The sequence below is a fragment of the Kogia breviceps genome, chromosome 2 (genome assembly GCF_026419965.1).
Source record: "Kogia breviceps isolate mKogBre1 chromosome 2, mKogBre1 haplotype 1, whole genome shotgun sequence".
Lineage (NCBI taxonomy): Eukaryota > Metazoa > Chordata > Mammalia > Artiodactyla > Physeteridae > Kogia > Kogia breviceps.
Genome location: NC_081311.1, coordinates 90257229 through 90277873, shown reverse-complemented (window position 1 = coordinate 90277873; position 20645 = coordinate 90257229). Strand labels below are relative to the sequence as shown.

Below are 20645 nucleotides of genomic sequence, written 5' to 3'. Positions count from 1 at the left end.
AAGCTGGCCTGGAGGGGGAGGCAAGACGTGGAGTGAGCATCAGCTGCTAGACCCAGGGGCCCCGGGGGATTTTCAGTCTTGAATGGCACTCAGGAGCTCCTGAGTCAGGCATTACACCCAGGACTTTGTGAATTATACAGTCCTCATAGGAGAGGACCTCCCAGGCTCTGAACCCTGGGTTTTACCTGAACATTGGACAGTAATACTAACAACAGATGTTATTACTGACTGGCGATGTGCTATGTGCCAGTTGTTTCTCTTCAGTTAATTTCCAGATGAGCCATCCCTACAAGGTAGGGATTATTAAGTTTATTGTAGCTAGAGAAACTGAGAAGTGAAGTGACTTGTCCCCAGATCACAGTGAATTCAAAGCCCACCTGTGACACAGCTGGGCTTTGAATCCATTCTGCTGAATTCAGAGACCAAGTTCTTTACCCATGTTCTGCCCTGTCCTCTGATGGAAGGTTAATTCACATCCATTTTTGGTCAGAAGTCCTTCCTAAAGCCCCGGTTTCATGATGTCATCTTAGTGGAATTAACCAAAATAGTCCAAAGGAATGACACAGCAGTGATAGCACTCGGGCCCACCAGCATTAGGAGTCCCACGATTGCCTGTGATTCTGACACCAATTCCAATGTATGTGGATTTTTCCCCACACCAAGAATTCTCAGCACCAGCTGGGTGTCCTACAATTCAACTCAATCCTGGCACTATCTGCCTGGAGATAGTGTCTGATTCCACAGATGAAGGGCTCCGTCCTTCAAGACGACCCCTGCTTCAGCACAAGTCCAGATTGTTCCTCATTTGCTGACCCACTGGCTATAATCAGAGGTTCCCACGACACCCTACTTGGGTTTCATTTGCAAGAGCGGCTCAGAGAATTCAGAGCAACATTTTACTTACTACATTACTGCTTTATTATAAAAGGATACAAGTCAGAACAGCCAGATGGGAGAGACGCATAGGGCAAGGTGTGGGGAAGTATTAAGATGCTTCCATGGGGAATTCCCAGGTGGTCCAATGATTAGGACTCCACACTTTCACTGCCAAGGGCTCAGGTTCAATCGCTGGTTGGGAAACTAAGATCCCACAAGCCCCACGGTGCAGCCAAAAAATAAATAATAAATAATAGGAAAAAAAAAAAGAAGCTTCCATGTCCTCTCCAGGCACCACTCTCCCTAAATCTCCAAGTGGTCACCAACCTGGAAGCTCTCTGAACCCTGTTCTTTTGGGTTTTTACAGAGGCCTCATTACATAGATACGATTGACAAAATCATTGGCCACTGAGCCAGTTGAATTCAATCTCCCGCCCCTCCTCCCTCCCCTTGTCACCTGGCAACCAGACCCACCCTTAGGTGCTTTCCAAAAGTCACTTCATTAACATAAAAAGACACCTTTATCACAGGAAATTCCAAGGGTTTTAGGAGCTCTGTGCCAGTAATGGGGACAAAGACCAAATATATATTTCTTATTAGAAATCACAATATCACAGTGCCCCATACCTCAGCTCAGATAGCTGTGAGGTCCTGTGTGCAGACCAACAGCATAGACATCTAAGGGAGTCTGCAGCCTGGCATCACGTGGCCAGATCTGGTCCAGGGATTACATGGAAGTTGCCCAAGCTCAAGCCCTGACTCCCTGACCTCTAGAGATGTGGGCTCCACGGAGTATAACAGTCATTCATTGCTGTGTAATAAATTACCCCCTAAATTTGACAGCTTGAAACAGCCCACATTCATTATCTCAGACAGTTTCGAGGGTCAGGAGAAGCTTAGCTGGTTAGTTCAGGCTCAAGGTCTCTGGCGAGGTTACAGTCAAGCTGTCATCTCCAAACTCGACCGGGGCTATGGGATCTGCTTCCGAATGGCTCCCTCACGTAGCTGCTGGCGGGAGACCTCAGCTCTGGCCACCTGGGCCTCTCCATGGTGCTGCCCGAGTGTTCTCACATACGCTTCCTCCACAATGAGTGACCTCAGAGAGACAGCAGGAAGGAAGCTGCAATGCCTCCATGCCACAGTGGGTGAGAATGTCAGGAGGCAGGGGCCACTGGGGGCCACCTTGGAGGCTGGCCTCCTCTCAGGGAGGGGACGCTGGGAGGTGGTCCAGCCATTGGCACCTCTGGAAGGTGTGCACAGGGAGGACTGGGTACCCAGAGGTCAGATCTCAAGTGTTCCTTCCTGCACATTTATTAAGCACCCACCGTGTGCCCCCCCGTGGAGGAGCAGTTGGCTGAGTGAGCCCTGCCCACCCTCGCTCGCCAGCCTAACGTGTTTTATGTTTGTCCCCTGTGTGGCAAACCAGTTTTAGCCCAGCCAGAAGCTGCTGCCCAGCCCTGGACCCGGTCCCACACTGAGCTCTAATTTTGGAAGCAACTTCTCATGACACCATCAGGACAGGGTGTGACCCCTGCCTAAGGAGACCAGCAGATCATGATGGCTGGGGGCAGACCCCTCCCCACCCAGCCCGGGCCCGCAGCTTAGAATCTTCTGATCTCTGGGAAAGCCCCTTCCTTGTGGTGGGTGGAATGTATTCCAGTTCATCCACCAAACTGTCACAGAGAATGACCATAGCCTGGGGCTGTCTTGGGCACCTGGGCTCAGACCCAGCCCGCTTGGCTGGCGAGAGGTCCAAGCTTTGGAGTCAGGACAGTCCTGAGCCCTGCCAGAGGGCTGGTGACTGGCCGAGCAGCTTTTGTCCAGTTTCTCACTTTCCCTCGCCTCTGTTTCCTCACTCAGCTGTGAGGATGGCACGCACACCTGTCAGTGTTGCACAGCTCGGTCAAGATGAGGGGCTGCTCGGTGCTTTGTGAATCGGCTGGGAAACGGCTGGGGGATCTGGAGACTAGCCCCACCGTAGGCACTGTTGGGTCAGATTGGGAGGTGCTACCCCAGCTCACCATCCCTCAAGAACTGTCTCCATCCACAGAGGCCCAACCGCAGGGACAGAGGGACCAAGGACATCTCCTCCACGGAGCTGAAGTGGTCCTCCAGGGTCACGGGCCAGGTGAGCCCAGGGACAGGGGACCTGGACCTGTCCCCAGTTCTGCCGCCCGCTGGCTGGCCTGCGGCAGCATTCCAAGCTATCACGCGGTTTCCTCCTTTGAAAATGGGAAGAGGGCCTTCCCTGGTGGCGCAGTGGTTGAGAATCCGCCTGCCGATGCAGGGGATACGGGTTCGTGCCCCGGTACGGGAAGATCCCACATGCCGCGGAGCGGCTGGGCCCGTGAGCCATGGCCGCTGAGCTTGCGCGTCCGGAGCCTGTGCCCCGCAACGGGAGAGGCCACAACAGTGAGAGGCCCGCGTACCACAAAAAAAAAAAAAAAAAAAAAAAAAAAAATGGGAAGAATCTCAGCTGTCCTGACTGCCGCCTTTGGGTTTCAAGGTGGCCGGCCAGCTGAATATCGGGGAAGAGGCATTTGATCCTGACGACCCCATCTCAGACCGACCCATGTCCAATCTGGAGAAGGTGCAGTTCATTGTGGGCTACGCCATCCTGCGGCCCAGCCTCAGGTCAGTCCCCACCCCCGTTGCCCCCCATTCTGAACATGGGAACCCTCACTGGCTCTCAGCCCGTGGCTGCAGCCCTATCCTGCTCCCTACCCTGGGGCCTGCAGGCGGGGTCTCAGGACAGCAGACGTTATCATCCAGGGTTCTCTATTTGCTCTGCGTTAAAACCCCTGAGTGAAACCCAGTTTTAGGAAGACAAATTCATCATGGGCTGGTGATTCATTTGACAACCAGCTTTAATGCAAGTCCATTTAAATGGACAAGTCCCTCATTTATGTTATATATATTTTGCTTTATATACAATTTGCTTTACAGGAATTGTGTTTTTATACAAATTTAAAGAATCATGTATACTGCTTTCAGGGACAGACTACTGTATCTCAAGGGTTCACATATTTTAAGTTATTATTTTTAACCAGATTGGGGGAATTTGGGGCATTATTTCTTCAAACATTTTTTTCTACTTCATTCTCTCTCTCTTTTCCTTTGAACTCTAATTAAACATATGGAAGACTTTTATATTATCCCTCACATCCCTGAGGGGTCTGTTCATCCCTGCTTTCTTTTTTTTCTCCTCTGTTCTTTAGATTGGATAGTTTCTGTTAATCTATCTTCACATTCACTGATTTTTCTTTTGTCTTCCCCAGTCTGCTATTATACCCATCCAACATTTTTTTAAAATTTCAGATATTATATTTTTTAATTCTAGAGTTTGCAGTTAGTTCTTTTTTTTTTTTTTTTTTTTTCTGGTACGCGGGCCTCTCACTGTTGTGGCCTCTCCCATTGCGGAGCACAGGCTCCGGATGCGCAGGCTCAGCGGCCATGGCTCACGGGCCCAGCTGCTCCGCGGCATGTGGGATCTTCCTGGACCGGGACACGAACCCGTGTCCTCTGCATTGGCAGGCGGACTCTCAACCACTGCGCCACCAGGGAAGCCTCAGTTAGTTCTTTTTTATAGTTTCTGTTTCTCTGCCAAGATATCCTGTTTGTGCATTCACTATGAGCATAGTGTCCTTTACATCTTTGAGCACAGTTATGGTAGTTTTTAAACCTTTTCTGATAAATCCAATATCTGGTTCATCTTGGGGCCAGTTTCCACTGATTGCCTTTTCTCTTGAGAATAGTCATGTTTTCCTGTTTCTTCATATGTCCAGTACCTGACTATTATTTTCTCAGAAATCTAGTACTTTGGGGTTGTATCCTAGACATTTGGGGATGATACGTTTAGAGACTCCAGAATCTGTTGTATTCCTTCAGAGTGTTGACTTTTCATTTTGGCAGACAATTAACTTGGGTGGATTCAAATTCTGTCTGCCTTTGGTGAGCAGCAGCTGGAAACCCTGTTCCATTATTTTAGCCTTTGCTGGACTACCTGGAGTCTGCCCCACACATGTGTAGATCAAGGGTGAGCCAGAGATTCAGGAAGATTTTATATGCAAAATGTAGGACTCCTCTTCTTTGCTTGTCTTCATTACAGGATTTCTCTTTTCACTTTCAACTGCTGTGGGTACCCGAACTCTGTCTTCTGGTTCTTCAAGCCAGTAAGACTAGTGTTTTAGCTGCCTGCATGACACTAACGTGGCAACTCTTTCAGCTTAGTTGGTTCTGCTGGTAATTTTCTCGTGGTTAGTCCTCACTAGTCACCACACCCTCCAACATGGCAGACCCATATGAGATGATTGTGGGTTCTTCAGATACCCTGTAGGCACTTCCGTGCAGTCCTGACCCCAGCTGGGGCCAACACTGTCTCAGGGATCCCTTGAGATTCTCTGTCATCTCTAGCCCCTAATGGAACATACCACAGCCTCTTAACCACTGGGACCCTCTGGAATGATGGTTGGCCTGCTTGCGTGGATCCCAGCAAGATGCCTGAAGCCCAGCTCCTTCCATGGCCTCCTCTTGTTCAACAGACACCCATCCACGCTTGCCCCACCAAACTGTACAAGTGCAGTTCTCAGCCCCTGACTGTTCTTTCTCCATCTTGCCCATCAAGGGTGGCTTAGACTTCTCTAGCAGGAAGCAGACACTAGTCTCTTGTTCATGGAGACCCCCAACTTGTATCTCCAGGGGACACAAACGAAGCACTCTCAAGAGCTCTGTCGTCATGTCCCATTCCAGTACCCTGGGGTGGTCCAATGGGCTGCTGGGGCTCAGTATGCCTCAGATGGGGAGTGAGATGGGTCCCATCTCTGGCAGACAGTCCCCATCTCCATTAGCAGTTCTCCTGGGTCCCCCTCACTCCCCCTCACTTAGATGTAGTGAAGATGAGCCAGAGATCTCTCTACTCCCATGAAGTCGCTTCCTGGCTGGACTGGTTCTGCCATCTTTTAGTAAATCCTACAAGAGTGTATCTCTTTACAATATTGAGTATTATCATCTGTTTATCCTTGGCTTTGGAGTCTTAGCCAAATTCCAAAACAAAGCAAATGCCCCACTTCACATCCAGAAACACGTTCGATAAATGTTTATTAAGTACCTGCTCAGGGCCAGGCCTTGGCCTGTGGGCTGGGGATGTAGAGATGAAGGCAACGTGTCTCTGTCCTCAAGGAGCCCATCCGTTAGTTGGGGAGCATGGGAGGACCCGGAGACCCACGATAACTGCCTGTGCTAAGGTGGTGATCCAGTGGGGGCACCGAGAAAGAGTAGGGCCAGGGGTGGTGGGACGGAGGAGGGGCGTTCGCTAGACAGAGGGAGAGGGTGCGCAGGGTCACAGAGTTCTGAAACAGCCTGAGGGTCTGGAATTCCAGATGATTTGTCCCAGCTGGGGCCCGGAGTTTGAATTCAATCCTTAGAGCGCAGGGAAAAGCTTTAAGAGAAGACCATGATCATAGATGACTTCCAGAAAGATCTTCCTGGCAGTGACATGGAGGGATGGAGCCTGGGGGTGGGAGGCCAGGAGAGGGCTGCTGCAGAGCTGATGAGGGAACCCAGGGAGCAGAAGTGGAGAGCAGGGGACAGAGAAAATTTCCAGGAGACAGATAGTAGGATGTGGTGGCTGATGGGTGGAGTCTGGGGTCACCCCCAGATTTCCCGTCTGGGTGAGTGGTTGATGGCAGTGCCTTCAGAGGCTGCAGAAGGAGGAGGTCTGCTGGGACTGACTCTACTGGCCCAGGAAAGCTGGCCGTGCACGTCTCCTCTGAACTCTGTGGTCACCAACCTGACATTGATGGCTTGAAATCAGCATTGGTGGGAATATTTACACCACAGAAATTGGCAAATGTGATGAATTTCAGGGTTTTTTCCCCCAGAAGAGTTGGTTGTTAAACATTTAGGAGCATACCACTGAGTGACTAGGGGAAAGATGCTGGCCTCTGGATGGTTGGAGAGGCTAATGGGACACTTTTATAAGTTGATAGAGGCTTGAGTCAGCAGGGAAGAGTGGAGGAAAGCCCCTTCTCCAAGAGGACACAGAGAAGAGAGGCTCATGAGCCTGTGGGAATGGGAACTGATCAGGAGGTGAGGAGTTGAGGGGTTCTCCCTCGAAGTCCCCACTCTCCTCCCTGCAGTGGCGGGTGGGGGGCTGCATTCAGGGGAAGGGGGAGGGCCTCTAGGCAGAGGAAAAGGTTTGAAATAACTGTGAGGTTGGGGAAAGGAGCAGATCAGATTGGGCTGATCTACCAGGAGCAGGACTTTGGCTGGAGACCCCTGGACCCTCCCTGTAGCTGTGACCCACAGCTGGAGGGTCAAGGTGCTGTGGGCAGATTGGGTGAGGGAGCGAGCAAAGGCCCAAGGGGCCGAGACGACTGACTCGGGGGATGGAGGGCTGAGGCCTTGGGAAGACCGGAAACAAGGGCTGTCAGGAGCGGGGGTGCAGAGGGACCTCCCTGGTGATCCAGTGGTTAAGACTCCACGCTCCCAATGCAGGGGGCCCGGGTTCGATCCCTGCTCGGGAACTAGATTCCGCGTGCCGCAACTAAGACCCGGCACGGCCAATAAATTAAAAAATATTAAGGAAAAAAAAAAAAGGAGTGGGGCCACAGAGCCCACTGGGGAGACATTGGAGGGAGCACAGTCCTGGGTGATGACAGGGTCCACCGTGGGCCTGGATGTGTTGGGGAGGTGAGGGCATGCAGCAAAAGCAATTGGAGGCAAGGAGGCTGGAGGTCCCCCTGCAAACATGTCTGCCCCCAGGGGTGCAGAAAAAGTTGTGTGCCCGTGTGCCCCGTTTCCTCTTCTCCCCCAGAGCCAGCCCCCTGCCTGGCCTCCCAAGCGCTCCGTGTCTTTCAGGGACGAGATTTACTGCCAGATCTGCAAGCAGCTCTCGGAGAACTACAAAACAAGCAGCCTGGCCCGGGGCTGGATCCTGCTTGCCCTGTGCCTGGGCTGTTTCCCGCCCTCCGAAAGGTTCATGAAGGTGGGGAGGGCCGGGGGCAGGGGCTGAAGGCGGAGGCAGCAAGGGTGGGCCCGGGGCCCTGGAGCAGGTCCAGACATCCTAACCCATGCATGGCTCAGTTCTCCTGCTCCTGCAGGCCAGGATGGGTATCAGTGCCTGGGCTTCTTTTAGCCTCAGTTTCCCGTCTATAAAAAAGGATGCTCCTTCCAACCCCTAATCAGGATCTGCAGGGTCATCTTACCTGGGCTCAGTTACCAGGAGACAATGAGACAGTGGATGCAGTGGGCACTGAAAAGGCAAAGGAGTCTGAGGAGTGGGCACCAACCAGAGATTGGCTGCAGCATCTCTCTCTAGGCCTTAGAACTAACAAGGGAGGTGCTTTCAAGTGTTGGAGGCCCCAGCCTTTGCTACTCTAATATACCTTTTGGTTCTGATGATAAAAGTAATACGTAGGATATGAAGAAAGTCTAGAAAGAAAATAAAAGTCAACCCCACACCCAGAGGTAACTTCTGTTACAATTCCTGGCCTTTTGTGGTGTGATAGGGTCATACTTGGAATCACATAGAAAACAATCTCACTACCTCTTGTCCCTTCAGGGACAGCAGGAAGTGTGGTCACCCTGGCCATCTGCCCTGGGCCCTGGGCCACCATTGACACCAGTAAACCCTTCCAGGCTGCATCTCCTCAAAGAATCTCTCTGAGAGACAAAAAGCTTTTCAATGCCTTGTTTCAGAATCTTGTCAAACATATTTTGAACATCGGCTCTCCTGCAGCTTTCACTTATCTTATGTGTCTTCTCATGTCATAAACTGTTCCCAAATGGCAGTGCTAATGCCATCTGTTAGCACTGTCCCAGCGCGTATTTCACTCGTTGCTGGACATTTAGGATCCATCTTCCAATTCCCCATCACCATGAACACCACTATGATTAAAAACTATAAGGACTTCCCTGGTGGCGCAGTGGTTGAGAATCCACCTGCCGATGCAGGGGACACGGGTTCGTGCCCCGGTCCAGGAAGATCCCACATGCCGCGGAGCGGCTGGGCCCGTGAGCCATGTGCGCTGAGCCTGTGCGTCCGGAGCCTGTGCTCCACAACGGGAGAGGCCACAACAGTGAGAGACCCGCGTACCACAAAAAAAAAAGAATCCACCTGCCAATGCTGGGGACATGGGTTCGAGCCTTGGTCCGGGAAGATCCCACATGCCGCAGAGCAGCTAAGCCCCTGCACCACAACTACTGAGCCTGTGCTCTAGAGACAGCAAGCCACAACTACTGAGCCCGCACACCACAACTACTGAAGCCCACGCACCCTAGAACCCATGCGCCACAACTACTGAGCCCGCATGCTGCAACTCCTGCAGCCCACATGCACTAGGGCCTGCGTGCCACGACTACTGAGCCCACGTGCTGCAACTACTGAAGCCCGCATGCCTAGAGCCCGTGCTCTGCAACGAGAAGCCACCACAATGAGAAGCCTGCGCATCGCAATGAAGTGTAGCCCCCGCTTGCCGCAACTAGAGAAAGCCCATGCACAGCAACGAAGACCCAATGCAGCCAAAAGACTAAATAAATAAATAAAATTAAAAACAAAAAAAACCCTATATATCTACCTTTATCATAGGTTTGAATTATTAAGTCGAAGAGTATGTACATTTTTTTTTTTTTTTCGGTACGTGGGCCTCTCACTGTTGTGGCCTCTCTCGTTGCGGAGCACAGGCTCCAGATGCGCAGGCTCAGCGGCCACGGCTCACGGGCCCAGCCGCTCCGCAGCATGTGGGATCTTCCCGGACCGGGGCACGAACCCGCGTCCCCTGCATCGGCAGGCGGACTCCCAACCACTGCACCACCAGGGAAGCCCAAGTATGTACATTTTTAAACTATGTACTATTTAAAACATATTGACAAATGACTCCTCAGAAATGCCGTGCAATTGATATTTCTTCTCACAGTATGAGAGCCCCGTGTCAATGCACCTTTGCCAACACTGTTATCATTTTTATTTTCATTTAAAATTTTTTTCCAGTTTTATTGAAATATAATTGACATATAACATTGTTCAAGTGTAGGGTGTACAGCGTAGTGCTTTTACATAGGTGCGTATTGCAGAATGATTGCCAGGTAAGGTTAGTTAACACATCCAACCTCCATAGTTACAATTAGTATCACAGTTTCTAGAATCTGGACGGTAAGTAGAAAGTGTCCTCAATTCTAAGTGTCTTCGTCCCCTTCCCTTCCTCGCCCACCAGTATCTGCTGAACTTCATTGGTCAAGGGCCAGTCGGCTACGGGCCCTTCTGCGCTGAGCGCCTGAGACGCACCTGTGCCAACGGGGTGCGCACGGAGCCGCCCTCCTGGCTGGAGCTGCAGGTAGGGGCAAGAGACGGTCCGTGTGGGGTGGTGCCAGCCGTCATGGCTCTTCCAGCACAGCTCATGGGGCTGCCAGCAGGAAGTGTGTACTCCGGGCCCGTCCACCGCCTTCTGTGCCAGTGGTCCCTGTGAGCCTCCCCAGGCCTGGTCCAGCCTTCAAAATTGCACCCTCGCCACCAATCTAAATCGGCATTCCCTTAGGGCCCTACCAGCTGAAGGGGAAAGTAAGTCTACTCGGTTCCTTAGCTGCAGGGTGTGAGTGGCTGCTTAAAGCGTTACCCCTCCCGAGGACATACGCGTTTTATATGGCCAGCCAAGGTTGTCTGCCATGGTGGCAATGTTGTTTGTGTGACCTGTGAGTTCCTGCAGTAACCTCAGGAAAGGTCCTTCAGAAGCAGGCAGGGTTGAGGGGACACCCCTGACCCCCACTATACCTGCAGCTCCTGAAAGGCACTCACTGTCTGGGCCCCATGGTGCCCTATACCAGGGTAACCTCCCGCCACAGCCCCTCCCATCCTTGCCCTGCCACCCGAGTCCACAGGGCCTCCCCCCTTCCACCTTATCTACCTGCTCTGCACGTGAGCCTTGGAGTTGCATGTGAATTTGCCTTAGCGGTGTGGTGGCACTCATGCCCTGCTGTACACAGAGAGGAACAGTGGCTTCCTTGGACACAACATGTTCCAGAGTACGAGACCCAGCCACTGCCGAGAGCTTTTTGACTTTCTGTGATTCTGAGTCACCCAGCCAAAGCTCAGGGATCTCATGTTAAAATTGGGCCTTGCGCTTGCCGGCTGCATCCCAGGGACGCAACCCCGGCCCAGACTGTCAGTTCAGTAGCAGATGTCCGTTAGCCAGGACTTTTGTTAACTCCCTGCTGAACCGTGTGGGGCTTCAGAAGGCCCCTCCCCCTGGAACCCACGGGGATGAGCCAGCAGGGGCAGCGGGTAGGGAAGAGGGGATGGTGGACCGGCCTCCCATCCCAGGGTTCTGGAAGCACCAGAGCCGGCAGCTGAGTCCAGGAGCCTCCCGGGTAGAGGACCTGAGTCTTCGTCTGTCCCCAGGCTGTCAAGTCCAAGAAGCACGTCCCGATCCATGTGACCTTGGCGACTGGAGAGACCCTGACCGTCTTGGTGGACTCAGCCTCGACGTCTCAAGAAGTCTGCCTGCACATCGCCCACAAGCAGGGCCTCAGCGACCACGTGGGCTTTTCCCTGCAGGTTGCCGTGTACGACAAGGTACTGGCCAGGGGGTCCCATCCACCACCCGCCTGTCAGCCTGGCCACCACTCGCCATGCCGGCTGCCAAACAGATACGAACACAAACTCCCGCTCACAGACATGCCTCTTAACCAGGCAACCTGCCCTCCTGCCCCAACACTCATGCGCTCAGCCCAGTGGTTGTACCTCGGCCCCAGACGGTGTCACAGGCACACCTGGTAGATCCCCTGCCATGCCCACGTCCTGCTCCAAGCCCCCCACGCTGGGGAGCTCAGACTCCCATGTAGCAATGCGGAGCTCACACCAGCATTGCCCCACCTGAGCCGCACATCATCTCCGCACCAGATGCCCTGACGCCCACGCCCACAGCGTCAGACCGAGACGTGCTCACGCCAACCAACCAGAGTGTTCCGACCCCGTCACGTGGGCACGCGCCGCCTGTGGGCGGGAGGCAGCGTTGGGGGGGGTGATTGACAGGCCACGCCCTGTGGGGAGGAGTCCCTCGGGCGTCCGGCAGGCTCTTGTCCTCCGCGTGCCACGGGCAGGTGGGGCGGCCTGACAAGCGGCAGTCGCTCACCCCTGCCTCCTCGATTCTGGCCTCAGTTCTGGTCCCTGGGCAGCGGGCGCGACCACGTGATGGACGCCGTGGCCCAGTGTGAGCAGCTGGCCCGGGAGAGGGGCGAGAGCGAGCGCCAGGCGCCCTGGCGCCTGTACTTCCGGAAGGAGTTCTTCACCCCATGGCACGACTCCCGGGAGGACCCGGTCAGCACCCAGCTCATTTACCACCAAGTCCTCCACGGAGTCTGGTCCGGCGAGTACAGCTTCGAGAAGGTGAGGGGACCACGGCCGTCAGGGCCCTGAAGACCCACCCATCAGACAGCCTGAGGAAGCGCCCTGTTCCAGCGCAGGGGCGGCAGGGACAGCCAGGCAGCTGGGCTGCGGCCACCAGGGATGCCCAGGGGAGTGCGGAGGGCAGGTGGCCAGGGGAGAGGAGGGGGCCCGGGGGGGCGTCTGCCAGTGCAGGTCCCTGGGCCCCTCTGGGCACAGCTGGCCCTGCCCGGCCGCCTCCATCTCGTCCCTCAGCCATAGGTTTGCTCAAGCCTCTGGGGTTTGGGGCACCTGCAGCAGGTGGGGAAGCCCTCCCATCAGCCCCAAGCCCACCTGGTCTCACCATGGCAGCTGCTTATGGGGCAGCAGGGCCTGAGGGTCAAGAACATGGCCTTGGAGCCCCAGCACTTGAGTTCAGGTTCCACCTGGGCCTCTTCCTGGCAGTGTGACCCTGGAATGTTAGGTCACCTCTCTGAGCCCCTGGCCCTCATCTGGAAAGTGCAGAGTCACCTGAGCTTTCTGTATATACGTTTGTGAGACCCGAGGGAAGGGAGCTCGTGCACCTGAAGTCCTAGGGCAGCACTGCACCTGTTCAGTGGGTGCAGACCTCCCGGGCCGTAATCGGAGGATGCTGCCCTGGAGGTCGGAGGCAGCCATGGCAGTCCTGGAGGCCTGCCTGGAATGGGGCAGTGGTCAGGGAGAGGCAGGGGCGAGGGGAAAAGGGGGCCCAGAGGGCAGGCAGCTAGGTGGCCGGGAGAGGTTTTGGTCTCCCGGGAAGAGCAGGGCTGCTAGGAGCAGGAACCCCTGCTCTGTGCTGTGCATGGTGGTGCCTTACACAGGCTTCCACACACTTGAGTCCTGCAGAGGCCATACAGGGGTGGCCACTGGTCACCTTTGCCCAGTGAGGACTGGAGGAGACAGGGTAAAGGCCTCACCCCGACTCACCCCCGTCAGACAGCAGTGTTTGGGGCTCCAACCCAGGCCTCAGAGCTCCCTCCCACACATTCTCTGGCTCAGGAGGGCTGAGAGAGGGGCACAGGGGATCCCCCCTCGTCCTCAGGCAGAGGCCCCGCAGGGCTCAGGCCAAGGCCGCTGGGAGGACCCTGCTTGCCAGCCTGAGCCCAGCCCACGTCCAGGCCCAGTTGGGGCCCGCGGAGGTTCTGCGGCGTTGGGGGAGGGGCAGGTCCTGCCTAGCGGAGGTTGCTGGTCACCTCTGCTGGGGCGAGAGCGTCCTGGGGGAGGGTGGGCTCTCAACGCCCCCCTCCCCCCGCGTTGTGTGTCCCCCGGGCTGTGCAGGAGGAAGAGCTGGTGCAACTGCTGGCCCAGCACTGCTCCGTGCAGCTCGGTACCTCAGTGGGGAGCCAGGCCGTCCGGGAGCTGCTGCCCAGCTGTGTTCCCCCCAAGCTGTACAGGACCAAGCCCCCAGAGAAGTGGGCCAGCCTGGTCATCGCCGCCCACGCTGAGGTCAGCTCCCCAGAGCCTGTGCACTCGGGCTATGCAGCTCTTTTTGGGGGCCCTGGGGGGCCCTGGGTGTGTAGAGCGGTTGGAGACCCTGTTACAAGTCCCCACTCGTGGGGGGTTGGGAGACTAACTTGCCACTCAGCAGAGCCTCGTCTCTTCAGGCTTAAAGAGTCTTGTTCAGGTCCACTCCCTCTGACAGGCCCGTTCCGTCTTCCCGCCTCCTTCCACGGTGGCATCCTGCATAGGTCAGGGCAGCTCAGCCCCGCACTGGTCTCCACTGCAGAGTCGGGCTAGGCCCTGGCCTTCCGGCGCAAGAGGGCATCCCCAGCTGCTGACGGCGAGCACGCCCTTGCCTCGGCAACAGTCCCGCCCCGTGAGGCCCCATCCTGGCCCCAAGCCTTACGGTGTCCCCTTGCTGGGCCCTGTGTGCCCGGGGCTGGCTCTGGACAGCAGGGAGGGCTGCCCGTCTTCTACCCCTGCTTGGTCAGCCCAAAACCAAGTGAAGGCGGCTCCCGGAGGCTCACAGGCTCCTCCCCAAGCCTCTACCTGCACCTCCCACCACCCACTCATGTTCTCGGGATCACCCACACCAGCAGAGGTTTCTGCGGCTCCTGAACTTCCACCCCAAGAGGGGACAAAGACAGGCTGTCTGATTCAGTCCCCCTGTCTCTCTTCCCCTCCCCACAAGGCTGTCCCAAACCCGCCCCTCTGTCAAGCCTCCTTCCTCATAGGGTGCTTTGCTCTGCGGTGTGGCCTGAGGGTGCAAAGGCATCTCTGAGGATCTGGCTGGCTGGTGCAGCTGCTGCAGGAGAGCTGTGCATAGGGGGTTACTGAGGATACAACCCTTTGGTTAATGCCTCCCCTGCGTTAACTTGCGCTGGGGGCCAAAAGAGAACACGACAGGTAGTGGGAAATCCGAAGGCAGCCTGGCGCCTGTCTGTCAGGGGTTGACAGCCCGGTGGCAGGGAGATAAGCCCCGGGGCAGAGGCAGCAAGGGCCATCCAAGTGCAGAGAAGGGCAAGGAGGATGGGATGACCAAGCAACACGCTTTCCATTCGGGCAGCACAGAAGGGCGTGCTCAAAGTGGGGCCACAGACCAGGGTCCTGTACGCCTGTGGCGGGGGACGCAGCTTGCTCTTTCCGGCTCTTAGGCTGTCACAGTGCACAGCCCTTAGGAAAGGCTCTAAGAAGTCCTGCAGGACAGAAGCCTGATGGTCGTACCCAACGTTCCCCACACAAGCTTGACCACACATGTTCTGTTCCACAAGGCAGTGGCTGGCATCCCTTGGGGACAGTCCTTGAATGGGAATTTGGGGAAGCAAGCCCTGTTGGTGGTTTCTGTTGTTTCCCGGCCTGAGTGGATGTGTTTACAGGGGAGAGACCATGGACGTTTTAGGGCTAGTACGAGATGGAAGGGAACAAGAGAGGCACACAAGCCCAGGTTAACATGAGTGAGAAGTGGCTTCGTAATTTGGGAAGTGGCAGTTGGGGTGAGAGTAAAGAATTAGGAAATTCACACCACACTTATTCCAAAGTGGACATAGTTTCACTGATTTTTTTCCATTAAACCCTTAAAACCTGGGCATTACCAAATAAACCAGAAAATACAAACAAATACAAAAACAACAGGGAAATCACCAATAATATCACATCAAAGAGCTCATCTCTCTTAAGCTTGTGGCGTGTGTCCTTCTTGACTGCCTTATTCACATGTACACAACAGAGACATGCATATGATTGGAGTGAGAGAAACACGCCTTTTTTTTTTTGGCTGCGTTGGGTCTTCGTTGCTGCACACGGGCTTTCTCTAGTTGTGGCGAGCAGGGGCTACTCTCCGTTGCTGTGCACAAGCTTCTTATTGCAGTGGCTTCTCTTGTTGTGGAGCATGGGCTCTAGGCGCATGGGCTCAGCAGTTGTGGCTCACGGGCTCTAGAGCGCAGGCTCAGTAGCTGTGGCCCACGGGCTTAGTTGCTCCGAGGCATGTGGGATCTTCCTGGACCAGGGCTCGAACCCATGTCCCCTGCACTGGCAGGAGGATTCTTAACCAGTGCACCACTAGGGAAGCCCAAAACATACCTTTTTAAAAAATAAAAATAGGATTATCATTAGATAACTTTAAAACATATTTCTTTACTTCACTTAATAGTTTGTGGCCCTACTTCTGTGTCACTAAATACCGATCCCTCTGTTTTTAAGGGCTGCATAGTACGGTATTCATGAGTTATAATTCACTTCACTGATTCCTACTGATGAATGTTAGGGTCATGCCCCATTTTTCACTGTTAAAACAGCAAGGTGAACCTCTTTGTAGATACAACTTGTGTATGTTTGCCGGTTATTTCATCAGGATCAATTTCTAGAAAAGGGATTTTGGAGTGTGTGAATGTTCTAAACTCCTTGACGCCCCTTGCATACAGCCAAGTCTCAGGTATGATGTATTAGTTTACATCCCCCAATCCAGTATCTGAATGTTACCCAACCACCTTTTAAAGCAGGAACAAGAGAAATAACATTTTATTCAACAGACTAACAAGAAAGCTCAGTTGGATGTTACAGCCAGCAATGAGCACAGAGCAGTGAGATGGGGAGAGGAAAGGGTGCGAGTGGGGAAAAGCCGAGGACCGGGAAGGAAGGAAGGTGAGACCAGATTTGGTGGGGGGTGGTTTGAGGTGAAGGTCCCTGAAAGACGCCTCCCAATTGTGCAGACGAAGAGTTCTGCAGAAGAGAGGCAGAGAGGGGCACCAGCAACACACAGACACACACACCATGGTTGGCCTTGGGCATAGAGCAACCTGCAGCCCCTTGAGGCCAGTGTTGGCGAGAGCCCGCCTGAGCCCGCAGATGGGGGCCCGCAGACAGGGGCCTGCAGACACCTGCGCGCGACCCTCACAGTCTTCCAGGCTGAGGCAACGAGCAGGAGCCTGGCCCTACAGCCTCTGGAGCTCTGATGCTGAGGAGGGGAAAGCCTTCCTTCCTTCTCACAACCGCCGGTGAGGGGTCCTCCCCCGCCCACCAGAGCCTCCCACCCAGCCCTCGCGGGCACTGGCCTGGCTTTAGGCAGAGGCTTCACAGAATGATCCAGCAAATGAGCACCTGGAGCTGGGTGAGTAGTTAGGTGGGGATCGATGAGTGATGGAGGTGACACATCATTGTGTCCTCCGAGCAGGCAGCATACACCCAGAAGCAGGCCACGCCACTGGCCGTGCAGGAGCAGGTGGTGGACGCCGCCTGCCTGAAGTGGCCGCTGCTCTTCTCCCGGCTCTTTGAAGTCACCACACTCTCAGGTAACGGTGTCCAACCGGGTAAGAGGGTGCGGCTGGGCCCACACCCCGGGCCAGCCCAGGCTTCACACTTCTGTCTCCTTCCGCCAGGCCCCCGACTGCCCAAGACTCAGCTGATCTTGGCTGTTAACTGGAAGGGGCTGTACTTCCTGGACCAGAAGGAGAAGATGCTCCTAGAACTCTCTTTCCTAGAGGTCATGAGCCTGATCACCAACAGGTGGGTGCCCTGAGGGAAGAGGCCCCAAATCTCTCTCTCCCCACAACCTCAGCCCTTGGGGGCTGCAGGAGAGATGGAGAGGAGGAGGGACGTTGTCCCTGGGAGCCCGGCTGGCTCATACCACATCACACATGTGGTGTGAGGGCCGCTGGATCGGGACCCACCTTCCACTGTCCCAGGGCCAGCACTGTGTCTGCACATCACGCATTACCTTCTCAAGCTTCTTTTAGAACCCAGCCCCGCTGGAAAGGGGCACATAAGCTTGCAGCCTCCAGGGTGTACGTTCACCTGTAGGCTCCTTCCCTTCTCACGGGGGGGGAACCACTCACTCGGAGGTGCCAGCCATCTGGGAGAGGGAGCGAGGGACAGGGCTGCGTGTGCAGGGCACAGAACAGCACGAGGGCGGCCTTGCACGCCTGGTGGGACCTCGGACGCCCTGGCCCTGTGCTCTCCATGGCTCTCACCTTCTGAGAAGGCCTCCATGTCCTTCGGGAAGGCCTGCTTGTGCCCTGCCAGAGCGCCTGCTTGGTTAAAGCACAGCCCGGTGTGGCATGGCCACTGTGGTCATTACCAGTGTGTGCAGGGCGCAGGCTGGCCACCACTTACTGAGGCTGACCGTGCTGGGCGCTCTCCGCTATGCCAGTAAGTCCCCCCGGCACCCCCAGTCTGAAGATAAATAAATGGAAGCACCTAGAGGCTGGGCAGCTCGCCCAAGCTCGTCCAGGCCGGTGCTCCATTTCAGTGCCACCATTCTTTGCGGTGGCCCCGTGGTGTCCCTCCACTCTGGCCACCACCTTGCCGGCCCGGAGCTGACCCCGCAGACTGGGGGTCAATACCACCACTGCGTCTGGAGCCCATGGGAGCCTAAGCTCTGGCTCACCCGCCCACACACACAGTGGGGCCTGGGACCGGGGCACACTTGCGCTCAGCCCCTGGCCCTGCCGTGGCTCCGGACTCGCTGCTCGGTTTGCTCATCTGTAACTCAGGCGGGTCACCCCTCCGCGGCTGTCGAGGGGCTGACCCGGGTGGGGGGGCAGTGGAGGAGACCTCTGGTCGCATTGCCCCCTTTCCCCCTTAGGGAGGCCCGGGGTGAGCAGAGGCTGGCACTGTTCACGCTGCACGAGGAGGAGTTCGAGTTCAGGTCCCCCAGCAGCGTGGCCGTCGCCGAGCTGGTGGCCATGTTTCTGGAGGGCTTGAAGGAGAGGTCCGTGTTCGCCATGGCCCTACAGGACAGGAAGGCCACAGGTACCCAGCCAGGTGGGGAGGGGACCCGGTGAAGGTGGGTGGCTGGCTTGTGCCAGGTCCCGGTGGTCACGTGGCAGGCGGGGCACGAGGACTCAAGCAGAGATGGGGGGAGAGGCCACCGAGACCTCGGGGGGCCGCGGTAGGCAAGGCCTTCCGTGTACACGATGAGGGGACTCGAGGAGGGGTCTCAAACCCTCCAAAGTGAAGTGCGCTGAGGGCTGTCCTCGTGCCGGAAGAGAACAGCTGGGCCACCCGCCCATGCCTTGCATACCGTCCCCACAGCTGCCCTGTTGTCCCATTTTACAGGCGAGGACTGGAGGCTCAGAGAAGGGACGCGGCTTGTCCGGGGCCACACAGCTCGGGAGGGGGGTTGGGGGAGGGGCGAGCCCGGGCAGTCGAGTTCTCGGCCACGGGCCTGGGCCCGGAGCACGGCTGGAAATCAGGCCTCAGGAGGGAGGGGCAGGGGAGGACTGTGCACAGGGTCCCAAGTGCAGTAAGAAACATCAGCAGAAGCTTTGCCCCTGGGGCCCGTTCCTTCCTCACAACAGCCCCAGGAGGGAGGGGTGACTTTCTTCATGTTACGGTTGAGGAAACCGGCTCAGAGAGGTCGCCCAGCTCCGGGCAGGCTTGGTGACTGCCAGCTGGGATGCTGTTCCCTTGGTCCACCGGCTTGCCAGCCGGCGTCGTGCTCAAGCGTCTGAGCAGGTCTCCCCAGCTCCTGCCAGCCCAGGCTCTGTGCTCATCCAGGCCCCCGAGGGCCAGAGCTCTGGGGATCCCACCACCAGCTCACGGTCAGGGTGGTCTTTGGCCCACTTCTGGGCGCCTCCGTTTCCCCACCGGCCAAAGGAGACGGCCCACAGGACGCCAGCACAGCCTGTGGCCTCCGCTGGGCCCTTGGGAAATGGCGTCTTCTCTGCCCCGTGTGTGTGTGTCCATGTGACCTGGATCTGTAGAGGATGCCACCCTCCTGCCCTTCAAGAAGGGGGACTTGCTGCTCCTGACAGAGAAGCAGGGGCTGCTGGCCTCTGAGAACTGGACCCTGGCCCAGAATGACAGGACCAAGAAGACGGGGCTGGTGCCCACGGCCTGCCTCTATACCATCCCAACGGTCTCCAAGCCCTCGGCAGAGCTGCTGGTAACTCATATGCTCCCCTGCCCTCGGCTGGGCACCCGTGGGCACCTGGGGAAGTGGCCGAGATGCCCGGCCTGGGGTCCTAGCTCAGGGGCCGGGGACCCACCTCGCGGATCCTGGGCAATCACGTCAGCTCTGCCAGCCCCATCGTCCTTCTGGGGGGATGGAGAGGCAGGAAGCGCTTGTGCAGTGAGTGCCTGGCGCAGCGCTCGGCATTTAGCAGGTGGTCCATCAGTGGGCACTCCTTGCACCCCTCCCACCAGGGAGTGTCCTGGGGATGCATCCGTCCTTGTCTCAGCCTCATTTAAACCCTGACCCAGGGGGGCTCAAGTCTCCCTACCCCTGACGGCCACCCCACCCCAGCGCCCAAGACCAGCCCCCCGGGGAGACAGGACAGACAGGCCTTCCAGCGTGCATGTATTGAGTGCCAACTGCGTGCCCCGCGCCTGCAGTACAGGATCGAACACGGTAGTATCTCCGTCCTCAAGGAGCACTGGGATGAATGACGACTTGATGGCAAGTGAACGAAGTGCCACCAAGAAGGAGTACCTGCTGTTTCGGGAGCAAATCCTAGGGCGGGGGCTTGCCCTGTCTGGGAAGGCATCCCTGAGGGACTGGCACTTGTGCTGAGGCCGGAAGGAGGTCGGGGGCCAGGCTGGCAGGGTCGGGGTGAGAGATGTCCCTGAGGCGAGGGGCCCCAGGGAAGGGGAGCGTGGTGGGCCTGAGAGCCCTCCTAAGGGAAGGGAAACAGGCTCAGAGACGCTGAGTCACTGACCCTGGGTCACACAGCAGGTGACACAAGAAGGGTAGACCCAGGCCAATCCAGCCCCGTGGTCCGGCCCCTCCCGAGTCTCTGAGGCAACCAGGCCAGGAGGAGCTAGTGGGCAGGGGCTCCTGGACACCCACAGATCCGTGCCCTCACAGAGCTTGCTGGCCATGCCTCCAGAGAAGCGGAAGCTGGCAGCCCAGGAGGGGCGGCCCGCAGAGCCGGCCCCCGAGGAGCAGCCTGAGGAGAAGCTGCACACCCTGGAGGAATTCTCCTATGAGTTTTTTAGG

General features: G+C 56.4%; 1 protein-coding gene across 2 annotated transcripts in view; it reads left to right on the top strand.

Annotated features, from left to right (window-relative positions):
- The window catches only part of MYO7B (myosin VIIB), a 77989-nt gene that overhangs the window by 50330 nt on the left and 7014 nt on the right, over positions 1 to 20645 (top strand). The window contains exons 24-35 of one of the 2 annotated variants that reach the window (XM_059052591.2): positions 2927 to 3004; positions 3383 to 3510; positions 7735 to 7861; positions 10089 to 10208; positions 11270 to 11443; positions 12029 to 12256; positions 13550 to 13717; positions 16881 to 16998; positions 17086 to 17212; positions 18291 to 18457; positions 19411 to 19592; positions 20514 to 20644. In XM_059052591.2, coding sequence (XP_058908574.1) covers positions 2927 to 3004; positions 3383 to 3510; positions 7735 to 7861; positions 10089 to 10208; positions 11270 to 11443; positions 12029 to 12256; positions 13550 to 13717; positions 16881 to 16998; positions 17086 to 17212; positions 18291 to 18457; positions 19411 to 19592; positions 20514 to 20644 — 1748 coding nt within the window. The remainder of the gene's footprint in view (positions 1 to 2926; positions 3005 to 3382; positions 3511 to 7734; positions 7862 to 10088; positions 10209 to 11269; positions 11444 to 12028; positions 12257 to 13549; positions 13718 to 16880; positions 16999 to 17085; positions 17213 to 18290; positions 18458 to 19410; positions 19593 to 20513; position 20645) is intronic. The other variant, XM_059052592.2, reaches the window with a different exon arrangement.